This window comes from Rutilus rutilus (genome assembly GCF_951802725.1).
Source record: "Rutilus rutilus genome assembly, chromosome: 7".
Taxonomy (NCBI): Eukaryota; Metazoa; Chordata; class Actinopteri; order Cypriniformes; family Leuciscidae; genus Rutilus; species Rutilus rutilus.
The window spans coordinates 20,877,290-20,899,689 of NC_140221.1; the positions used below are offsets into that span (position 1 = coordinate 20,877,290).

General features: G+C 36.6%; 3 protein-coding genes across 3 annotated transcripts in view; 2 read left to right on the forward strand and 1 right to left on the reverse strand.

Annotated features, from left to right (window-relative positions):
• Positions 1 to 1,556, reverse strand: part of kank1a (KN motif and ankyrin repeat domains 1a) — a 48,221-nt gene extending 46,665 nt beyond the window's left edge. The window contains exon 1 of the mRNA XM_084414165.1: positions 1,416 to 1,556. The gene's annotated coding sequence lies outside the window, so the exon portion shown is untranslated. The remainder of the gene's footprint in view (positions 1 to 1,415) is intronic.
• Positions 1,557 to 4,193: 2,637 nt separating this feature from the next.
• fbp1a (fructose-1,6-bisphosphatase 1a) lies at positions 4,194 to 10,201 on the forward strand. Its single transcript, XM_084414908.1, has 7 exons — positions 4,194 to 4,838; positions 5,857 to 6,019; positions 6,724 to 6,816; positions 6,923 to 7,063; positions 8,333 to 8,470; positions 8,620 to 8,739; positions 9,595 to 10,201. Exons 1-7 carry the CDS (start codon positions 4,669 to 4,671, stop codon positions 9,781 to 9,783), a joined length of 1,014 nt encoding a protein of 337 aa, XP_084271034.1. The 5' UTR covers positions 4,194 to 4,668; the 3' UTR covers positions 9,784 to 10,201.
• Positions 10,202 to 12,375: 2,174 nt separating this feature from the next.
• Positions 12,376 to 21,934, forward strand: fbp2 (fructose-1,6-bisphosphatase 2). The gene is made up of 7 exons (XM_084413783.1): positions 12,376 to 12,692; positions 13,656 to 13,818; positions 14,898 to 14,990; positions 15,586 to 15,726; positions 16,620 to 16,757; positions 18,159 to 18,278; positions 21,613 to 21,934. Exons 1-7 carry the CDS (start codon positions 12,520 to 12,522, stop codon positions 21,799 to 21,801), a joined length of 1,017 nt encoding a protein of 338 aa, XP_084269909.1. The 5' UTR covers positions 12,376 to 12,519; the 3' UTR covers positions 21,802 to 21,934.
• The last annotated feature ends 466 nt before the right edge of the window (positions 21,935 to 22,400 follow it).

The window sequence follows — 22,400 nt, forward strand, 5'->3', positions numbered from 1 at the left end:
GTTTAACTACAGAAGAGTCAAGTTTTAAATAGGAAAAATATTGAAACTCTTTGGTCATTTTGAAAGAAATGCTACTGGACTCATCAGAATCAATGATCTGTGCTAAGCTATGCTAAAAGTGGTACCGTCAGACCCGGAGTTCGGCTGAATGGATTCTAAAACGGTAAAACTCAACTGTTTAACTCTGGGGGAGATGTAAAATGAGCATATTTCCGAAAAAAGTGGAGTATCCCTTTAAGATGAACTTTAATACATCAAGTAGCCCATTAAGGTGCAAAGCGGAACTACATTTTCCTGGATAACAACTGATAGGACGATAAATTCAGAAGGCCTAGTGAAAGAATGATAAGAATTTCAGTAAATGGCTGTTCGAGAACTCAAACCACCACCAAGCAACTTTAAGACATCAGTCGTTTATAGTGTGGTTATCATGAAAATCAGTTCAAACTTCCTGAAATCTGCACAGGAAAGGCAATCATCATAATTACTTACTTCCTGTCAAGCGACCTGAGGACTGCATCTGAAGAGTTCATGAATACAGGGAAATGTATATTCTAGGGGAGACCGGGGAGTGTACAATCACTTTAACCAAATTGTCAAAATGTCTGTGTGTTCTATTAGTGTAACACAAACCATCTGGCCGTAAGTTGTAGCCTAACATCAGCACTCACTTGACATGAATTTATACAGTTTAGGGTTGTAGATTTTTAAAGTAGGCCTAGTTAACAAACAAATACAGTAACATTATATCAAACTTTAAAACACAAAAACACAGTTACAGACCTTGAACAATTACCCTGCTCTCCACAAGGTAGCAAACTCAGTTATGAGAACTACAAACCTAAACTTATCATTTATAACATACACCTAAATAAATAAACATCAAACTTAAACGCATGGTGTAGCGGGAAGAATCAAGAACGCATGCTTACTGACACAAAGGTTAGCTGCAAAAACTTTACATCATTTGTTTAAAAACAAATCATCGGTTCACTGAGTATAGTCTCAACACACAACATCTGAAGAAAATTATTTTCCCCACAAATGATCTGACCCTGTTAACCATTAAAATTATATTGTAATCTCTTATCTTGACATGTAACAAGAGTCGTGCGACATGCACCTACTACAATCGCCCTTAGCATTTATTCCCAACGTTGGTCCTGCAGCTTACATTCAGTGTTTTTATACCACTATCACGATTCGTTTATATATACTCATAATTTTAACTTAAGACAAAATTTATCAGCTTAACATATCCCACAGAAAAACACAAGTGTTTGCAGACCTGTTGTAGCTGCTGGATCAGGTTTCGCACGCGCCCTGAAGTGAGCGATAAAGTCTAGTTTTATAAGTAGCATATGCGGTTAGCGTTTTTTTTTTTTTTTTTTTAAAGGAACAATGAATTAGCCTACCTTTTTTTTCAAAGAAGTTTGTTTATACGTCCCTCTCCCGTCCTTGCGCTCCCCTTGTAAAAGTCCCGGTGAAGTGTCCTCCTGTCCTCTTCGCTCATGCGCACAAGAACGTGTTTCACCCGAGCGCACAATACATGTTCCCTGACGTGAGAGCGTGACGTGCAAATAACTGAGTACACAAAGGCAGGTGCTCCTCTGCTTACTATCCTCCTGGGAGCCAGGAATACACTTTTGTACACTGTAGTGGACATTACATGTTAGTGAATTTCTCTGACACCATGTCACAGTTTTAAGTCTGGATGTCATGTAAAGAGCACATTCGAGGCTTTTCACAGATACCAAATGCTTGAAAGTTTCGCATGACAACAACTTCTCCTTGGTCTTTACAAATTACTGAAATTAAATTAGTGATCAAATTTAGCACTGTAATTAGCATTTAAATCTGACTAGTTTTCAAGTTAATTGTCACAAATCAACATCTCAGGAAAATGTTATGGGTTTATAATCAAAATATGACTTTCTGTTACAAACCAATACAACTGGTTTCATACATGTCCACTGTAGAGGACACTTGGAATCACGTTTATCAGGCATTTTGGGAGGAACAACAAGTAAATTATAAATTATATATCAATATTCCTATGAAATATGAGATATTATTGTGAAAATATTACCAATTATTACTCCTATCATTACACATTTTTCATTACATGTTGCCCCAAGAACATTAATATGCAAATTAGATACAGTGCATATTGTATTGAATAGGACAACCCATTTATGGCCATTTGTTGCATAGAGTAAAATAGTAGGCCTATATCAATTCATTCCATTATATATGTCATAACATAGTTGAGAATCATCTTTATACAAAGTTTGGTTAAAAAAATCCTGAACCCTAAAAATTTATTGGAGAATGAAAAAAACACATTGTTTTTGCCTAAACATGAAAAATGTCATGCCTAATGACATGAAAAAATACTACATTCAAAAAACTTTTTTTCTGGGTCTAACAGGGTCAGAAAGTATATTATACTTATTATACTATACTTATTTATAGGTCATGTTAAGTTCAAATGTAAATGCTAATTCTATAGATAGAGATTTCCTGGGGCATTTTCACTTTTTCTCAAGTCAGGCCAACAATAGGCTATAAATGAACTTTGCAAAGTGGTGACTTATATTTTGGTTTATGTCGAGTCTTTAATAGGTTCCAACACTTAACCTGAATGTTTTTACTTCTGTTCTAATTACCTTTCTAATAGACTGTATTGAACTCATTCATAAACTAAATGTTCTGAGAGTTTATTATTATTATTATTATTATTATTATTAATCTAATGTGGAGCTGAATAAGGAACCAAGCAGAAAACTTGAATATGGAAATACAGTTGTGGTCAAAGGTTGACATGCACCTTGCAGAAGCTGCAAAATGTTCATATTTAACTAAATTACAGGGATCATTGTTTGTTATTTTTTATTTAGTACTTTCAAGCTATTTAAGAAAATAGTAGCTAAATTTATAAAAGTGACCCCATTCAAAAATTGACATACGCATTATTCTTAATACGTGTGTCATTACCTGGATGATCCATGATCATTATTTTCGTTTGTTTGTTTTGTGGTGTGGCTGATCATTGAGGGTTGAGGTGGGATATATGGCTTCAGAGAGTAGGGTCTAGGCCATTACAGCAGTGTTAACCAGTTTCTTAGAGCTAATTCTGTAACTTATTGCTCTTTATTAACCCAATACTGTATATTCAGTCTGATTAATATCTATGTTTGTTATTATTCAAAGTTTATGAGAACATTTGCTGAAATGGGCTCATCATGCTTCTCAGTGGGGAAAGTGACACTTATTCAGGGCTGACCTCTAGTGGTTACTTACAGGTAGTTCGGTATGGAGTCAGAATAGCCTACACAAAATGTAAAAAATCATAATTCAAATATAAGCACACCCTACCCCTAAACCTAACCCTACACTGTAAAAAAATTCCGTAAAAAACAACAACTGGCAGCTGTGGTTGCTAGAAATTTACCGTAAAAAATACGGTAGCAACATTTTAGGTTTTACAGACTTTACATGATGAACCATCACAAGCTGAGAAAGTTAATACTATATAGAAGCTGCACAGTGTCATTCACACAAACACTAAACACACATCTTTCTGTTAACCAATTAACAATTTTACACCGTAGCATTTTATCCATGAAATCAAAGGAAAATGATAGATGAATAACACTGCTAACACTAAGCACTTAACCATGCTTGTAAGCCTACTTGACATAAACTGTCAACTTTTCTTTTTTTCTTTTTTTTTACTGTAAACTACCCTCAAATCTGATTGGTTGATCAGAATGTTGATCCAGGAACAACAAAGACCTATATCCAGGAAAAAGCTGCATTTGGTGAAATCAGGTTCTGTGAAATGGCAAGCCTTAAACTCTGCCATCATTGTATCTTTCTCATTTTGAATAAAATGCTGAATATTCACAGCATAAATGTTTTCGCAAAGATAATTTCCTATAGCCATTTAGCACAGACTGTAAACAGTATATAGCCCAATGCTTAACCTACTTTTCATACTGTCTGTATCTGTATGTATAAAAAAAAAAAGGTAAAAAAAAATTCAGAAGTATGTTTCAGTAAATGTTAAATCTCTTGCATACCTATTTTAAGTTGAACTGAACAACAACTGATTAAAATAAGTCAAATTTAAATAAAAAAGCTCACAAATCCAGCCAATAATAAACCAGCCTGACTATATGAGACAAACTACAACATGGCGGACTGAAGACTGACTTCTTATAGTTGACAACTCTCTGAAAAATCCTCAGCAACTCTTTTTAGACCATTCAAACTCAAAATAAATTTTTGTTTAGAACATTTACAGGTGGGATTAAATAAGTTAACAGAAGAAGAGTAGTAATGTCAGCTCGCCAGTGAGTCAGACTCAAACCCATGATCATGATGACACAGCAGATATCAGGCATGAGGGGGCCTTTCATTCACACTCATGTTTCCACAATGCAACATTGTTTTGAAACTTCCACGCAGTCAGTCAGTCACACCTCTAAACCTCTGGCTGTGCACTTCTCATTGGTTTAGTTTAGCTCTCCATACAGCACCATTTCCGCCTTCATATTTGTGTTTCCGCGATAGAATGAGTTGCAGGAATTATCCACATTATTAATACAACAGCGAGATCTTTTTCATTTTTACATCAGCAAGAAGATCTTTAACTCTGCAGTCATGTCAGACCGTAGTTCATTCGACACTAATGTTGTGACTTTGACGAGATTTCTGCTGGAAGAGGGCAGGAAAGCCAAAGGCACAGGCGAGCTGACAACTCTTCTGAACGCGATGTGCACGGCTGTAAAAGCCATCTCGAGCGCTGTCAGGAAAGCTGGGATCGCGCACCTGTGAGTATTTCTTATGCACACCACCGACAGAATCGATTGGGACTCCAAAGTGTTTGGGTTGCAAAAACATGAGTTGCAAAAATGAATGCGTTTGTTTTAGTTTAAAAACAGTGTCCATCTCTTGTTTACTGTACCCACAAGGTGAATGTGTTTTCACCAAGTAGCCTACTACAACATGTCCATGGATCAACATTTCAATCAACCAATCAGAATTGAGGGACAATTCAATTAAGTTTAATACAATTAAGTACTTGGTAATGTATATTAAACAACATGTAGCCTACTTACTTTGGGGTTGGTTTTTGGTTATTTGCTTGTAATGCATAATGTAATGTATAACTTTATTAAGTAGGCTACGTGTAACGTGTAACAAGGACACTGTAAAATAGTGTTACCAAAGCGTATATTTTAGATAATTTATATTTTTAGCATTTTAGCATAAATTTTTGGGCAGTTTTTAATGCCAGATGCTCATTATTGGAATGCAATACATTAACAAAAAGTAATTATACATCATAGCATTTGTTGTTCTTTTTTTTTTTTTTTTTTTATTAAAACATTTTATTCTCAATGCACTTTTTTTATATAAAAAATATATAATTTCTTATTTATTCATTTCATTTTTGAGTGAAATATGACCTGAACATTTTCTTAAGTTTTATGCATGTTTATGAAAAAGTTTTTTTTTTTTTTTTTTTTTTTACATGTGATTAGCTTAAGTTTTGAAACTGAAGCATATAGACATGCTGGTGTTAGGAAATGCCAGCAGAACTGAACAACCTGAAGTTTGTACTTCTATGGCTTTAAAAAAAAAATGAATTGAGCCCTTTATATCACAAATTAGTTTATTATTCAGTATCCATTACATAGATTATGTACGCAATATCACATGAGAAAACAGTGCTGTTGAATTGGAAGTAGTGTGTTGTTGCTTTTATACAACACTTCTATAAAGCATTGAGAAACAATACCTAAAAACTAATTTCAGTCCCTCTGATATGATTCATATTTCTGGCAGGTATGGCATTGCTGGAAGTACCAATGTGACAGGTGATCAGGTGAAGAAGCTGGACATCCTTTCCAATGACCTCGTCATAAACATGATCAAATCCTCATTCACCTCATGTGTACTGGTCACTGAGGAACATGACACTGCAATCATTGTGGAGCCAGATAGACGGGTAAGGTACTACTGTAAGTGTTTAATCATAAACCATTTAATCAAGATATATATTTGTTTAAAGTGTTTGCCAAAACATAGCCAATCAATTCAAGTAACTCTTCACATATTCCAAGAATGGGAAAGTGTGAGTTTCCAGATAAACTTGCCTTTCCTGGGCAGAACATGGAGACCTAGTCACATGACTGATTTCAGCTGCTAGGTAGAGATGCAAGCTTATAGATCATAACCTGTATTATTGACCAGAAACCCATTCTGAATGTAATCTGACATTCAAGTATATGAAACTGAGATACATGTGCAAAGACGTATTATCAACTGAGTTCCCATAGTCATGGAAAACCTGGAAATTCAGGGAATTAAAAAAAAGGCTTTTTCCAGTCCTGGATATTACACAGTTAATACAACCTTAAAATCATGGAAATGTAATTTTGAATGTAAATATTTCTGCTTTAGAGAACATAGTGAGTTCAATTTCTACAAAATGATTTGTTAAAAACTAAATTAGTCAAAAGCTGTGTTAAAATTAGACACAAGCCAGTTGTGTGTGTGTGTGTGTGTGTGTGTGTGTGTGTGTGTGTGGTTTTAAAGATGAGTGAGGATAGAGCTAAGTAGCCTACATCATTAAATGGCTGTAATGTAAGTCAAGATGCACCACTACTTCAGTAATATTTATTTAACCAAAGCTTCTTGCATGTGTTTAAGGGTAAATACGTGGTTTGCTTTGACCCTCTTGATGGTTCATCCAACATTGACTGCCTTGCTTCGATTGGGACCATCTTTGCCATCTACAGAAAGGTATGACGGAATATATTTAATAGATTTGCAAGTATGCAAGCAGCCCATGACAGTCCACGTGGATTCCACCCTAGTATCTGAACACACTTTATTTCTCCGTTCACAGTGCACAGACAGCGAGCCGTCTGAGAAAGATGCCCTGCAGTCTGGTCGAAACATAGTGGCTGCTGGATATGCACTGTACGGCAGTGCCACCATGATTGTCCTCTCCACTGGTCAGGGAGTAAACTGCTTCATGTTAGATCCAGTGAGTCCGTTTTACTTACACAATTTTTTACACATCACTTTTGGGATCATTTACCAGTGAATCAGTTGGTATCACAGTTTATTCAGTCTACACAAAGCAAGCTTAGAATGTGTAGCTATGTGTAGTTAATCATTTGTAGCTGGAAATGATATGATTCATATCATTAGCTAGGAGACATAGTTTGAAACAGTGTACACTCTTAGAAGAAAGGTTTCTTTAGAACCATAAAGTGTTCTGTCTATGTGGTACCTTTTAGGGGTTCCCATCATGGGATCATTTTCTGGATTTAGTTTTAATTAAAGGAACCGTATGTAAGAAATGTATTTCAATTAATCATAAAATGGCCCTGATATGTCACTTAGACATTAAGAAATCATGTTCATTTCAAATACTTATATCACTGACAACAGTAGTCCGGCCAGGATATTGTCATTTAAAAAGTGAAGTTGCAGCCCTCAACTGATGTTGGTGTTGTCATGTTGTGTTTTGGCCCGATGCGCCACCCTCCACCTATCTACTAATCACGAAGTCAGTAGTGTTTCGGCATCCGGGTTGCCAGCTCTGCTCTAGTTACCACAGCTGCAGCTACAAACGTGTCGGATAAAAAATGTCTAACGTTACGAAACCTAAATGAATAGCTGTATCTTTGATATCTGTTACACATAGTGACTTAGGCTTGTGCTTGTACTTACGTTAATGACAGATACCTACCGTTACAAGTTAGACTAACAGCTACTGTTCTAACAATGTACTGTCACATACGAGCGTACATCTTTACGATTATATTTGGCTAATCGCCATTAGTACATTTTTGCGATACATTATTACTTCGCAAAACATCGCTCATGAAGCATAAACATAATTAACAGAAAAAAAACTTACTGTGTAGGACTCGTCACTTGCCATTGGAAGCTCCTTGTAGCAGCCTACGTTCCTGCTGGATCCTGCAGCCTAGCTGACAACCTGGAGTCAGGGGGGAGGGGGAGGGGGAGGGGATACACCGCTCTACAGTCATTTGAAAGTGATTGCAGTACCAGTTTTGGCCACAATCTTACATACGGTTCCTTTAATTAATTTAGTTTGAATTTTTTTTAAATCAAATTTTATGAATTAAACAGCTCGTAAACATGCTTTATCACTAGAAAAAAAATTTTTTTTAACTGAGGACAAATCTAAGTTATTTTCTGTGATAATTGACAGCATACCACAGATGCTCTCCAGAGACAATAAGTTCTAAATAACACATGCATTAATGAATTTAAATGTCAGGCTATTGGAGAGTTCATTCTGGTGGACAGAGATGTGAAGATTAAGAAGAAGGGGAAGATCTACAGTTTGAATGAAGGTTATGCCCTTTATTTCAATCCTGCCGACACAGAATACCTGCAGAAGAAAAAGTTCCCGGAGGTTCAGTATGCATTTTTTTCCCAAAAAATATATTTTTTACAACCTATATTTCCCTAAACATAATAAAAGCTGAACGAACTTATACATTTCAAATACACCTCCAGCTACTAAAGGACACACATGGAGTATAACTGTAAAAATGTGTTCAGGATGGCAGTGCGCCCTATGGAGCCCGTTACGTAGGTTCAATGGTGGCAGATGTGCATCGGACGCTTGTTTATGGAGGAATCTTCCTTTACCCTGCAAATGTGAAGAGCCCCAAAGGAAAGGTACTTCATCTAAACATTGTTTATATTCACGTGACCTTGTTTAAACGTAGACGTTTAAACACTTGTAACCTGAATACAGTCATATATTCATATATATGCTTTCACATATTCAGATGAATATAGCTATATATTCGGATATACTGTAGAATAGGACTCCATTGATAGAATAAATATGATAATTTATTTCTCATAAAATTGTCTTAATTGTTGCTTGATAAAGCCTTATTCAGCAGCCCAATAAAAAGTATTTGAACACCCAAATTGCATACAAAAAAACCATGAATGCATTAGCACCTTCTAAGGAAGGTTAGAACCGCTAGATCAGAACTAACATCACTTTTCTGAGACATTTTGCAGTTAGGTCCCAATGAATTCCTCTCAAGTTCATTCAGAGTAACCACAGGTGCAATGAACTACATGTAGCAATGTAAATGTAATGTAGTGTTTAACTAATTGAATGACATTCATGCGGACACTGTTCTATTTAATGAAATACTTAAATGAAGTGAAGGCATGGAAAGCATGTATGACCTTTGCTCCAGTTCTTTTGTTTGGTGTCAAATATGCAGGCGTGTCAATGTTTATTCTCTCCATCCGTAAGACCTGGAATAGGATCCATTACATTATAGATACTTGTGGTAAAACCTTTGTGCCATGCTGTTACTTCACAGTATCATAATTCAAATACCTCAGTGAGAAAGCTTTTAAAGCTTCACTCACCTGTGTCTGCTACAGCTGCTTTTAAAGCCTATAGAGGGAGCTGTAGGAATAGGAGGAAGCCCTAGCTAAATGTTCTTGGACAAATAATGTGGCTGGGACTGGTAGAGACTTGTAAAACTCTTTCACTCTCTTCAGCTCAGACTTCTCTATGAGTGCAACCCCATGGCCTTCATCATGGAGCAGGCCGGAGGAATGGCCACCACAGGGACCACCAACATCCTGGACATCCAGCCCGAGAACATCCATCAGCGGGTACCTGTGGTGATGGGCTCCCCTGATGATGTCCAAGAGTACATCTCCATCTTTCAGAAACACCATAAATGAAGACCAACAGTCAGATATATAATACTTGACACTCCAGAATGAGAGACCAAAATATATTCTTACTTTCAAAATACCTCAGTAATGTAGATCTAATTCCCTAAAACCAAATGGTTTTATACACTTTATACCTCCAAAAAAGAACACGGACTAAGCAGTGATTTTTTTTTTTTTTTGCGAAAAACTTGAGACCAAAACATTTTCTTTTAGAGGAACACAATGTGTTCTGCACTACAATCTATGTGGCTGTTTTTGGCAGCTGGAATTGTTGTCAAGCAAAAAGACAGAAGCAAGTTCATGAGGATGATTTGAATTTAAATTGATATCATTTCTTTCTGTACAGATCAAAATATATTGTGCCTTGATTGTACCCTATTGAGGGAAGCTGTGAATAAAGCTCTTGGCAAAACAAAAGACTTTGAAAGACATGTTTGTTCCGCGTCATGAAACGGAAGAAGTCTTCCCTATTGTGAGTGAAACGGCTTCTTGAACAAGGAAAATGTAAGTTTTTCCATGGGAAACTGATTGGATCGTTGTGGTTGGCTATTGCTGTGATGTCATGTGAGTGACAGGTTGGTCCCGCCCTTGCACCAGTAATCACATCATCAAAGAGGAGATGCCGCTGCAAGAGGGAGGGGAAGTTATTTTGATTAATGATTACGATAGCACACGCGCAAAAAATAATAATAATAATAACGTGCATGGATAAATCATTTAAAATAAATGAAAGGCTGATAGGTCCTTAACTCGTTTGGTAGTGTGGGATTAGAAGTTTAAGAATCCTCCATCTTGACATAACATCACATGAAAAACCAACACTATCTCACGACCAATTCGTACGAATGATAAAAAGTTGGCTAATTCGTACGAATTCGTACAACCTCACTCGTACGAATTTGTACGATTTGTCTAAACCCACGTGATGGGTAGGTTTAGGGGCGGGGTCAGGGGTAGGTCATTCGTATGAATTCATACGAATTGGGCAATTCGTAAAATATGTAAGATTTTGCAAAAATCGTACTAATTCGTACGAGTGAGGTCGTATGAATTCGTACGAATTAGCCACCTCGTAGAATTTGTACGGTTTCCCGTGAGATCAGGTTGGAAAAACTAAGGTGAAGTACATTGTATTAAGCATTTAAGGTAAAGATGGTGACATCAGATGAATGGTTCTGTTATGCAAAGATTTTAGCTAGGGGTTTCTGCCAGTTTTTCTACTCTTTATAAGTCAAATGAGCCAGATTACTGAGAGACTCTCACCTTTTGTCTTTAATGGCTCTTAGAACCCCTTCCCATTCTTTGAATGGTTATGCTGATTTGTTAGGACTGAAGACACTCTAGAGTCTGGGGCGGGTTGCTATAACTGTATACATTCTGACAAATATTGGTAGTGTTGATGTTAGCAGTCTGCATTGCGCTTCAGAAACCCTCCACCTCCCCCAGCTCCACCTGTATAGATCTGCTACGGGGGTTAATTCATGTATCTTACATATGCAGCAGCAAGTCTTACACGCTCACAGCATTGTCTGCGAGTGTATTGGCAGTAGCAAGTCTCTGTACTTGCTCTGCAGCAGCGCAGCAGATCTATTCCGCCAAGACCAAATATATTAAAATTGACAATCTCTCTGAGAGTTGTCATGACAGAAATACAGGCAATATAAAAATGTGTGACTTTAACGTACGTTGATGTTTTAATTGTGTTTCAGTAAACCTCTGAGAACACTTTAATATTATTTGTGAATGCTTTTTCCTTTATCATACTCAATGTATTCCTATATAAACATGCAGAGATTTGAATACAAGACATACTGTACAACAAGTTCAAGCAACCAAATGAAGAGCAGATGACCTTTTCTGTAAAGGCCAGTAGGTGCATAGAGCCCAGCTGACATTTGAGACACATTTTGGGGTGTTGCTATACATGACCGTGGTCAAAAAACATGCATGCAAATCTGTTCATTTCAAGATGTTAATGATAATTATTTGTAGCATAGTGCAGTATAAAACAGAAATGCTTGCCTGTGTTCAGTGATTTCTCCTGTGTTGGAGCCCACATCTTTTCTGGAAGGTTCTGTAGCAGAGAAAGCACCCACATTTAAGGCAATAAGAGCATGAGGCAATGCTTGTTTGGAAATATGTCTTCCAAATCTGTTGAATATGGAGAGCGACGTCTATAGCAGGGCTTAAATATATTGCGTAAACAGTGCTTGTTGAGGATTACGATTTAAATGAAGTCCTCGGAAAGCATGTTAATTGCACTTTTCAGTGCTGTGAATCAAATATAAAATGCTGTTTATCCATTTTCTTTAAATGTGTTTGATGTGTTTAGTCACAGTTCTAGGTTTGACTTTGAGTTATTGGGACACATTTACATATAAATAAATACACAGTTTTATTAATGCGATCCATTTAACAGACCTCCGGTGTTCATTAAGACATGATTGTCATAAACACTCATGAGCTTTGATTTGTGACCCATGACCTTATAACCCCTGAGTGTATGTCATGTGACAACAGTGAACATAAATAATTAGCTGGGAGCCAAGGGACGGGCTTTATAAGTTAGGCTCTTTGAGCTTTGGCTCTACTAGCATTCAGACTATACTACTGTCACTTGATCTGCTTCACCAATATAACCTTGGCCTTTATCCACTCACTGTGTGTGTAAAAAAGACTGCCTAGAGTCTCTTCAGTTAGTCTCTGCCTGGCCAACTGCAGCAACTCTCGGATACCGTAAGAATGTCGGATCAGTCGGTCTTTGATGTGGACGTATGGACCCTCACTCGCTTCGTGATGGAGAAGGGGCGGAAGGTGAAGGGGGCCACCGGAGAACTCACACAGCTCATTAATTCCTTGTTAACTGCTATTAAAGCTATTTCATCTGCTGTCAGGAAAGCTGGACTCAATCATCTGTAAGTTTCACTGAATTATTTTGCATTATGAGAATGAATATGTTTTACTGTGTGTTGTTAACACATTCTTCGACTGTACGAAGCAGAGGAGGGTGAAACCAATTATAAAATCAAAATGTGAGGACGAATTTTGAGACTATTTAAAGTTAGTTCTAGTAAAAGAACTGTAAAGTTACAGTGTATGGTTAGTTAAACAACAAACTAGGTTGCTTTTTATTTTACAGTATGTGCACTAAATACTAACCCTGAACATATGTAGTTGTAGTATAGGGTACTTTCTACTAAGTACCCAGTAATAGTTAACTACATGGGTTAAGGTTAGGTTTAGGGGTAGGTTCAGGGTTAGTTTCCAGTTATTACCCAGTTTGAATAATGCGTAATCCACAAAAAAAGCGAGAGAAGATGAATGGGATACGAGACACTTTAATAAATACGGAGAAGTCAACATTAAACATCAACGACAACTCATCAACGACTATATATCAAGACGATGCCGAAGAAAGAACTAAGAGAAACTGAGGGCTTAAATACACAGGGAAGGTAATCAATGAAACAAAGAACAGGTGTGAAACGCAATCAGAAACCATGGCAACAAATAATGATCTAGAGCTCAGGCAAACAGCGACAGCAAACACATGGATAGCTAAACAGAACAGAACATGACCGTTGCCATGACATGCGGACCAGGACTGAAAAATAAAAGTGCTACCATAAATCCATTTTAGTAGTTTGTAATGTAGTTGTCTTTGTAAAGAAATAATAATATCATTTTAATAATCCTAATAATTATGAAATAATATAAATGATCTATTACATGTGAGGTTGTTCATTTCTAAATTACTAATATGTAATTCTCGTGAGAGTATTATTTAGGAATAAGGAATTGCCACCATTTACTATTTTGGGATCTGAACCTCAGTATCTACTTTTTAATAATATTATGTTCTGGTTCACTGAACACAGTCAAGGTCTTGCCGGGCAGGTGAACGTCACAGGCGATGAGCAGAAGAAGTTGGATGTGCTTTCCAATGATCTGGTCATCAATATGCTGCATGCCTCTTATGGCACCTGTTTGATGGTTTCTGAGGAGAACGAGAATGTCATCTACACACCTGCTGAGAAAAGAGTATGAGCTTTGTGATATAAGTCTTGTTTATGAATATATATATTTTACTGTTCAATACTGGTAATTATTTACTCACTCTCATGTCGTTCCAAACCTGTAGGATGTTTTTCTTTCCACAGAAAATGTTAGGTAGAAGGTTTATGCTGCTCTTTTCATAAAGTCAGTCACGCTCCTAAAAGTGCATTTTAAAAGCTTCACAAAAGTAAAAAAAACGACAAAAAAAAAACATGAAAATTAGGAAAATCACATCCAACATCATTAGTGTCAAAGTGTCTTGACTTGCCATATTTGGATGTGAACGTATACTAAGAGAGATATTTTCATTGGTTTGGCTTAAGAAAATCTAAAATTGTATCGTTTGGAATATAATGGTGCTTTTGCCATTTTTTTTTTTTTTTTGCTTGACAGGCTCTTGCCTTTCCTTTTGTGTTCAAAGAAGAAAGAAAGTTGCAGGTTTAAAACAACATGAGAGTGAGTAAACGAAGACAAAATATATATTGTGAACTATTCCTTTAACACTTGATACCACCAAAGGTAGAAATAATATAATGTATATAAATTGGAGTTGTTATTTCAGCAATGAGCTCTAACAAGTAGCCTAAATATTAGTGTACTTATGATAAAATGATACTGCTACTCTTTGGAAACATTGTTATGAGAGACAAAAGAGAATAATCTAGCTCAGAATGTGTTGTTTACAACGTCTCAAAATAACTCAAAACAACAATTAATAAAAATAATAATAATAATAAAATATTATGAGCTGGACATTATCAAAACAGTTAGAATGGGATAAAGTATGATTAGTTTCCATCACACATACATTCAATTGGCAATGTTAAATAATGGGGGAAAACTTTAATAGTTCGGTAAAATCAAATTGGATGTCTGTAATAATTAAATAAATAAACCCTTAGAAATGTCTGTGTGGTTTCAATAGTTATGGCTGCTATGTAAACTAGGCTATTTGTCAGTCTAATGTACCCTGTGTTCATGCATATTTGTAATGCTAATACAACCACATGAGGTCGCCGTCTCATTTCGGATGCATACTCAGTTCAGGCTGCTGTCTGTCACAGGGAAAGTATATAGTCTGTTTTGATCCTCTGGATGGCTCCTCCAACATTGACTGTTTGGCCCCCATAGGCACCATCTTTGCCATCTACAAAAGGGTGAGTGAGTGTTTGTACTGCATCTGTTCACTGCAAGATAGGAGTTTTGGAGTTGCATGCATGTGCATTTGGTGTACTTTTTGATGCATGCGAGAGATCCATTAAGCAAATGCAATAAATAAATAAATAAATAATAGAATGTAAGCTTTAATTCTGTCATGTGGTGTGAGAGATGGATTGGTTTGATGTTTGGTGTTATTGTGCTACTCTCCCATGCAGATTGACGAGGTATGCTGCCTGCATTTGACCCTGCCTGATGACAAATATTGGCTAAGCATGAATTCAATATAACTTTAAATAGATTTTATTAAGTGCACTAGAATGTAACGAATAACAACGGCACAGCTGAGTCAATTATTTAACGTTTGTTATGTTTTAATATAATCTTTTCTTACTACGAATCGTTAAAAAGTTACACTTCACGTTGAACTGCAGTAACAAACATGCACTCTAGGTGGTGTCATATTGGATTTGTTAAATGTTAACGTGTACAGTTTTATTTGCTTTAACAGTCTATTTAATCAGTCTATTTAATAAAATTCACTGTTTTGTCTTTGAGGACAGACCGTTGATTCAGTTGTTTTTCCTGTTTCAGGTCTCAGACGGAGAACCGACTGTCAAGGACGCCCTACAGCCGGGCAATCAGATCGTGTGTGCGGGTTACGCGCTTTACGGCAGCGCCACGGTAGTGGCTATCAGTACAGGAACTGGAGTTGACTTCTTCATGCTGGATCCAGTACGCACAAAAAAATTCAATCTGCTGAAATGACAGACTAATGATGAATAATAATGCCAGGACTTTAATAAATAAATATGAAAAGTAGGCTGTTCTGAAATCAGAGTTGTATGGCCATGTCGGCTAGCCTAGTTCAAGGTATGTAGGAATCAGTTAATTAAAGGGATAATTCACCCAAAAATTAAAAATTTGTCATTACTTACTTACCATCAAGTTGTTCCAAACCTGAACGAGTTTCTTTTTTTCTGTTGAACACAAAATAAGATGTTGGTAACCAGACAGTTGATGGCACCAATTGACTTCTATGGTATTTTTTTCCTACTATGGAAGTCAATGGAGCCCATCAACTGTCTGGTTACCGACATTCTCCAAAATATTTTATTTTGTGGTCAACAGAAGAAATAAACTCATTCAGGTTTGGAACAACTTGAGGGTGAGTAAATGATGACAGCATTTTAATTTTTGGGTGAACTATCCCTTTAAAAGCACACCAAATGATTTAAGTGAATCATTTACAGCTTAACGACTATTATGAGCAAAGTAAGCAGACACCGAACATAATATTGTCTTAAAAAGAAAAATAGTTATGTAGTAAACTGTGAAACTTTTTTTTATACTTATATTATATGTGTTACTGAGAGTTGTTTCACTTCTCTTTATGGTTTAACATCTTTAGAGTTTTTTTTACACATTAAGAGCACTTCTTTTTTTTAATTTCAGATAAAAGCCTGGAATAGTTTGTGGCTGTAGTGAACTAGTTTTGATTCCTCATCTTAGGCTAATGTATTTTTTGGTTTATTACAGCATATAGTATAGTATTTATACAGTATAGTACGGTGTCATTGTGAAACATGAGCTCATTATTATTATTTTTTTATGTTCCTTTTCTTCAGGCAATTGGAGAATTCATTCTGACAGACAGAAATGTGAAGATCAAGAAAAAGGGGAAGATTTACAGTATCAACGAGGGCTATGCTAAGTACTTTGAGCCTGCAGTCAATGAGTACATAAAGCACAAGAAATACCCAGAGGTGGGTTCCCTACAGAGACATACAAATAGCCAAAGAATGTTGCTTTGTCTTTTTATATTATTTTAGGAAAGTCTTATTGTTGCTAGCCAAGATTTTTTGAGTGAGTCCGTAAGACCACAGCACAAATCAACCGTTGAGTGCATATGGTGATTTGCTGTGTACAAAACATCATGTGAGAGAGCTGAACGTACTCACATGTTCATGACATGTTGCGACAGAGCAGAAAATGTTGCTTAGCTGGCCTGAAGATCACTTGGTTTAAAACAAAGTGAGTCTGAATAATGCTTGCTGACTGATCAACAGCTTGCATGACTGCATTGCCGTGCTTAGCATCAGCTGATGTTTACACACGTTACATTATGCTGGAAAGTGATGAGTGACTTCCTTTGCAGAGTTTTGTTCTTTTTTCTGACCTGGAACATAGACGCAGCATATGTAACTGATTTGAGAGTGACTGCGTGCAGTGAGTGATCATAAAATATGCTGAGTATGAATTTTCCGTGGGTCAGCTAGTTAATATTTTTTAGTGAATAGATGTGAGATCTTGTGTTTCCAGGAATACATGCTTTTGTTTCTTCATTTTAAGATCATCTTAAGCAGTCTGATGGTGATAAAGAAAAAGTAAACAAGAAAAAAAAAAAAAAAAGAACAGCTTGTCTTAGATAAAATACTGCATTACGAAATGGGAAACTTGCTAATCACGCATGGCATGTTTTATGTGGAATATCATGTTGTTTTCGTAGAAGTGTTGTCAGAAACATGCTATCTCATGAAGTATTGATTTGTCTGTTGTGTCTGTCATTGCTTGAAGTGGGGTTGGCTAAGGGAACACGCTGCCACCTCTTAAAATACAATTTTAAAGCCAAATATTACAACTTTATGTAGTTTTTTTTTGTCGTTTTACTGCTCACATCTTTCTAAAGGAAGAGGGATTTCATTTGGTGACAGATGTGTTGGTTACACTCTATTTTAAGGTGTCCTTGTTACAGTGTAATTATACAAATACATACTGAGAAATATGAATTACCAACATGTACTTACTATATAATTAGGATTAGGAGTAGGGTTTGGTTTAGGGTTAGTTGCTGTTGTATAGTAAGTACATGTAAGGCGTGTAACAGGGACACTGTAAAATAAAGTGTGACTGATGTGTTTTAGCTGTCCAGCTGGTTTCAGTTTCCTGGAACTTCTCACACTACTTCCTGCTTTCCTATCCTCTTTTATTGAAGCACTTGTGACCTTTTGTTCCCGACAATTTTTGTTTAGATTGTGTGCAGACTGTGGTGCAAGTTGAAATTATTTTCAGTTTATTCAAAAATCCAAGCCTAAAATGATAGATATGAAGAAAGTTTGAGTTTTTGATCCTGATTTTATATTTGATGAAATGTCATTGTTTCACAGGATGGTAGTGCCCCGTATGGTGCCAGGTATGTTGGGTCGATGGTGTCTGATATACACCGTACCCTCGCTTATGGCGGCATATTCATGTACCCAGCCAATGAGAAGAGTCCAAAAGGAAAGGTGAGCTCACATATTTTAAGATATTCAGGGCAAACTGGAAACTGGTCATAAAAATCACATCAGGTGATAGTGATATAATAAATAATGAGTATGACGTCAGGTTAGTCTTATGGTTGTGTCCAGTGTTATGTATTATAGCATTTATTATTATTATTATGTTATTTTTATATTTTCAGTTTATTTATTATTGTTTTAGTAACATTATGTGCTGTTGTGATTTTGATTTTTTTTTTAAGTATTTCTATTTGGCTTTAATTTTTAGTAATTTTAGTATTTCACCGTATTTTATTTTAGTTTGTTGCCAAGGCAACATTTCTCATTTTTTCAATTCAAGTTTTTTTTTTAGATTACATTTTCATCTAACATATTTATTGTTTTATTTATTTATTTAACTTTATTTTAATAGAATATTGCAGCTGTGACGTCAAAACACAGAAGACTAATTGGCCAGGGTTTTCCTATTGGTTTTTATAATGTTTTTTTTTCTCAGTTTATGAGAAACATAAAGTCTGTGGTAAACATAACTTGACGATTTACGGTTTACCACAGATCTTATTTTACTCATAAACTGAAAAACCCCATCATAAAAAAACCATAGGAAAATCCAGAGGGAACCACTGGCCAATTAGTCTTCTAGGTTTTGACGTCACAGCTGCAATATTCTATTAAAATAAAGTACACCAAAAGATTTTTAAAATCGTATAAGATATTTAAAATGTGAGAGACCAAAAACATGACAATAAAAAAATCATAGATATAACAGCATTGTTCCTATAGTGTGTGGAGTGCCGCGATGTGCACGAGCAGAACGAATTTTTGTGTAAATCGTGTGTAAAGTGGTTCTGGCGTAAATTTTTGGATTCATTAAAATGTTCGTATTTTCCAAATGTTAGTCGGTACGAAAGAAATCTACACCTGCTCCCAGCCAAGCGTAAATAGTGCGTTTAACATCCGAACGTTTTGCTCATTAATAAGGCTGCATTTTAATTCACCTTAATCGGGTACATATTTACACAGCATTTTGAAAAAATAGTATACATAGTAATTACATACGGTTTTTCTTTTTACGTTTATTACGAGAGCCAGTTATAGCACAGTTATCTTCTTTTTTTTTTCTTTTTTTTTTATTCAAGCTTTTTCTTTTTTTTTACAAGTCCGCAAGTCACAAGTGTTGCAGCCAAGCTTCATGTCGAACCATTTTCTTTTCACTTCTGGGACTGTTCGATTAACAGATGAAACTCCATTAACTGCATCTGTAATATTTTTACCCAAAGCATTTAAAAGCATTATTACCTAAACAAAATCCTTTTTTTTAGGACCCGATACGCCACTATGTACGCTTGAAAATAAAATGTGGCGTTTTGAATGAACTTCTGATAATAAAACTTCAATTTCTGCATCTGAGAAATTTCTCTTCTTCATTCGCTTTTGAGAAGACATGTTGAAATCCTTTGTTTGGTGTCATAATATGATGCCCATATATAGTTGTCAGTCGGTTTTAATGGGCGGGATTTATGGTAATTGAGAGAATGAGCGTGCACGCGCGTCCCATTTACGACTGATTGGAATTCATTAACACACACACACATTTCACTATCAAATCTGACGTTTACGAAGTATTTGTGAATCAGGAGAAGAATTTTCAGGAATGTCTCTTTACCCGCAAATCACTCACATATTTACTCGTATATTTACGAATGTTTCATGAATGAGACCCAATGTGTGTGGCATGAATGTAATTCCGACTACATTCAGCATGTTGTCATTATCACGTGACCTACCAGCGTCAGTTACATTGCTTCTCTGCCATTCATAAACCCTCTCCCATGGCCTTATGGGATAGTAAAGTCTCCATCGTATGCACACTTCAGAATCTTGCCGGAAGTAGGTCATCCAGGGCACTTTTTGCTTACTCTTTTATGAGTACTGTGAAATCGGACATACTTCTTTTGTATACTGTTTTTCGCCTACTAGGGAAGTATGCAATCTCGGGTACAGCCTAACAGATTCCCTTCACAAACAGAGTCCTGACTGTGAGCACAGGAAATCTCGCAAAACCTCTACTGGTCAAACTTGACTTTAGAGTAGACAAACATGGCGGACGACGGAAAAGAAGAAACTGTGATAACAGACCTTATTCACACCAGCGCCATCTTTGATTTTTAATGGGAATCAAAGCGAGGCTGTGAGGGATAGACATACATCTCGTCAGTGGGTTATTTAATGTGTTTTTGGATTGTTCTGCTGACGAAACACTGCAAAAATATCTTTCCAAGACATTTCAGTAAACAAAATGATGTGATCTGGGAGCTTTATACTGCTTTTAAAGCAAATGCCATTGAAAACACAGTAAGTCTATTCCTTACAGCCTTGCTTTCACGCCTGTCATGGCGCTGCTCTGAATAAGGTCTATAGTGTTTGGACTGCTTATTATTCGCTGGGAAAAAAAAGGAAAAGTTTCGGATGATGTCGTGGAGACTTCCATCACCTCACTTTCTGATTGGGTATCGTTTTGTTCCACGTGACAATCTAAATTTCCTCGGGGTTCCCCTCACACAACAGGATTTCTGATCGTAAATATTCAACGTTGGATATTTACAATTTGAGATTAGTGCGGCCCCGACGATCTACCAAGCAGATTCAATCACTTCTAACACATATCACACCACAGGAAAATCTGATAGGATAATCTGTAGAACCATCAAGATAATCAGGACTTTGCCCGGGATTGACGGAGGGGAGAATTGGGCCTAAAATCGGCCTGATTATCTTGTAGTGTGTGGCTGCCTGTAGTCTTCCGGGGTTTTGACGTCACGCCTGCATCACTCTGTTAACAATGTTTATGTATTAATTCTATCTTTAGTTAGCAGACTAGGTCAATCTATCATAAGTTATACTGTAAATGACTTGATGGTTTACAGCAGGTGCAGGGCAGGTCGTATTCCTATAACAGATAACCTCTCATTTGAGGATGAAGAGCTGTGTCATTCCTGACAATGGCAGTGATCAAACTCACAGCATAAGCCTAAGCTGGAGCAAATACACACTATTGCATGAAAGCAGTGACCCAGATATAGTATCTGCAGTTCATGCTGCTTTTCAAGAAATTGCAGTGTATTAACTTTTATATGCATTTACACAGTCCAGTTTCTCTGTTCTACATAGATAAGACTACAATGAATCCATAAAACATACTCAATGACACCAAATTGACACATACCGGCTTCAAACTCGGAGGTAAAACTAGGATGCATGTTCACGGTTTAGACCCTTTGAAAAATAACTTGGATTGTCAGCGTTATGTAACTTCTTTTTTGTGTTTCATGCTCTCCAGCTGAGGTTGCTGTACGAGTGTAACCCCATAGCCTTCCTGATCGAGCAGGCCGGAGGCATCGCCACGACAGGCACCCAGCGCGTCTTGGATATTATCCCCGAGGGACTGCACCAGAGAGCGCCCTTTGTGGCGGGCTCTCCAGATGATGTGGAGGAGTACTTGTCCTTTGTCAAGAAACAGAAAAAATAGAGATTTCGGTTGCGATTTGATCCATTGAAAATCACATGACATCGAGTTAGCATGCAAAATATCACAGTAGCTTTTTTTAACTTGTAGAAACAATGCTTTTGTAAACAGAATCACATTAAATTTCCTGTATTTAAAATCATTTTTTTCTCTCCTTATTTCACTTTTCTGTTCAGATTTGTTCTTCTACCCCTTTCACAATCTGTCTTTCTTCCTCACTTATTTTATGCGAACATAATGTGCATTCCAGAATCTGTTGTTTGTTAGTTGGTAAAGCGTTTACACCCTCTGGCTCTAACAAACTCCTCCCTACTAGTACAAGAGCCAAAACCCAGTAATCTCCACCCCACAAGTCTTAGTTTGCTGGTCATGATGACGGCCCATGCAATGGCAAAATGCCAAGAGATAAACAAATAGGACACATTGAGCAAACAAATGTTAATGTTCACCTCTCCTGAAGATCAGAACACAATACAGTGAAGAAGAAATCGATTGTGACATAGTATGTCTGGAAAACCTTTTTTTTTTAAACCCTCATGAACATGACATATGTTGCTGCTTAGGTTTAAGTTTAAGAAAGCAGTACTGAAAACCAGTACCAT

Excerpts from the sequence above, each read along its gene's own strand:
- fbp1a (XM_084414908.1), top strand. The coding sequence starts at position 4,669 with ATGTCAGACCGTAGTTCATTCGACACTAATGTTGTGACTTTGACGAGA. Across the intron at positions 7,064-8,332 it reads ACTGCTTCATGTTAGATCCA|GCTATTGGAGAGTTCATTCT; the intron begins GTGAGTCCGTTT and ends TTTAAATGTCAG. Across the intron at positions 8,471-8,619 it reads AGAAGAAAAAGTTCCCGGAG|GATGGCAGTGCGCCCTATGG; the intron begins GTTCAGTATGCA and ends AAATGTGTTCAG.
- fbp2 (XM_084413783.1), top strand. The coding sequence starts at position 12,520 with ATGTCGGATCAGTCGGTCTTTGATGTGGACGTATGGACCCTCACTCGC. Across the intron at positions 14,991-15,585 it reads TCTTTGCCATCTACAAAAGG|GTCTCAGACGGAGAACCGAC; the intron begins GTGAGTGAGTGT and ends TTCCTGTTTCAG. Across the intron at positions 15,727-16,619 it reads ACTTCTTCATGCTGGATCCA|GCAATTGGAGAATTCATTCT; the intron begins GTACGCACAAAA and ends CCTTTTCTTCAG.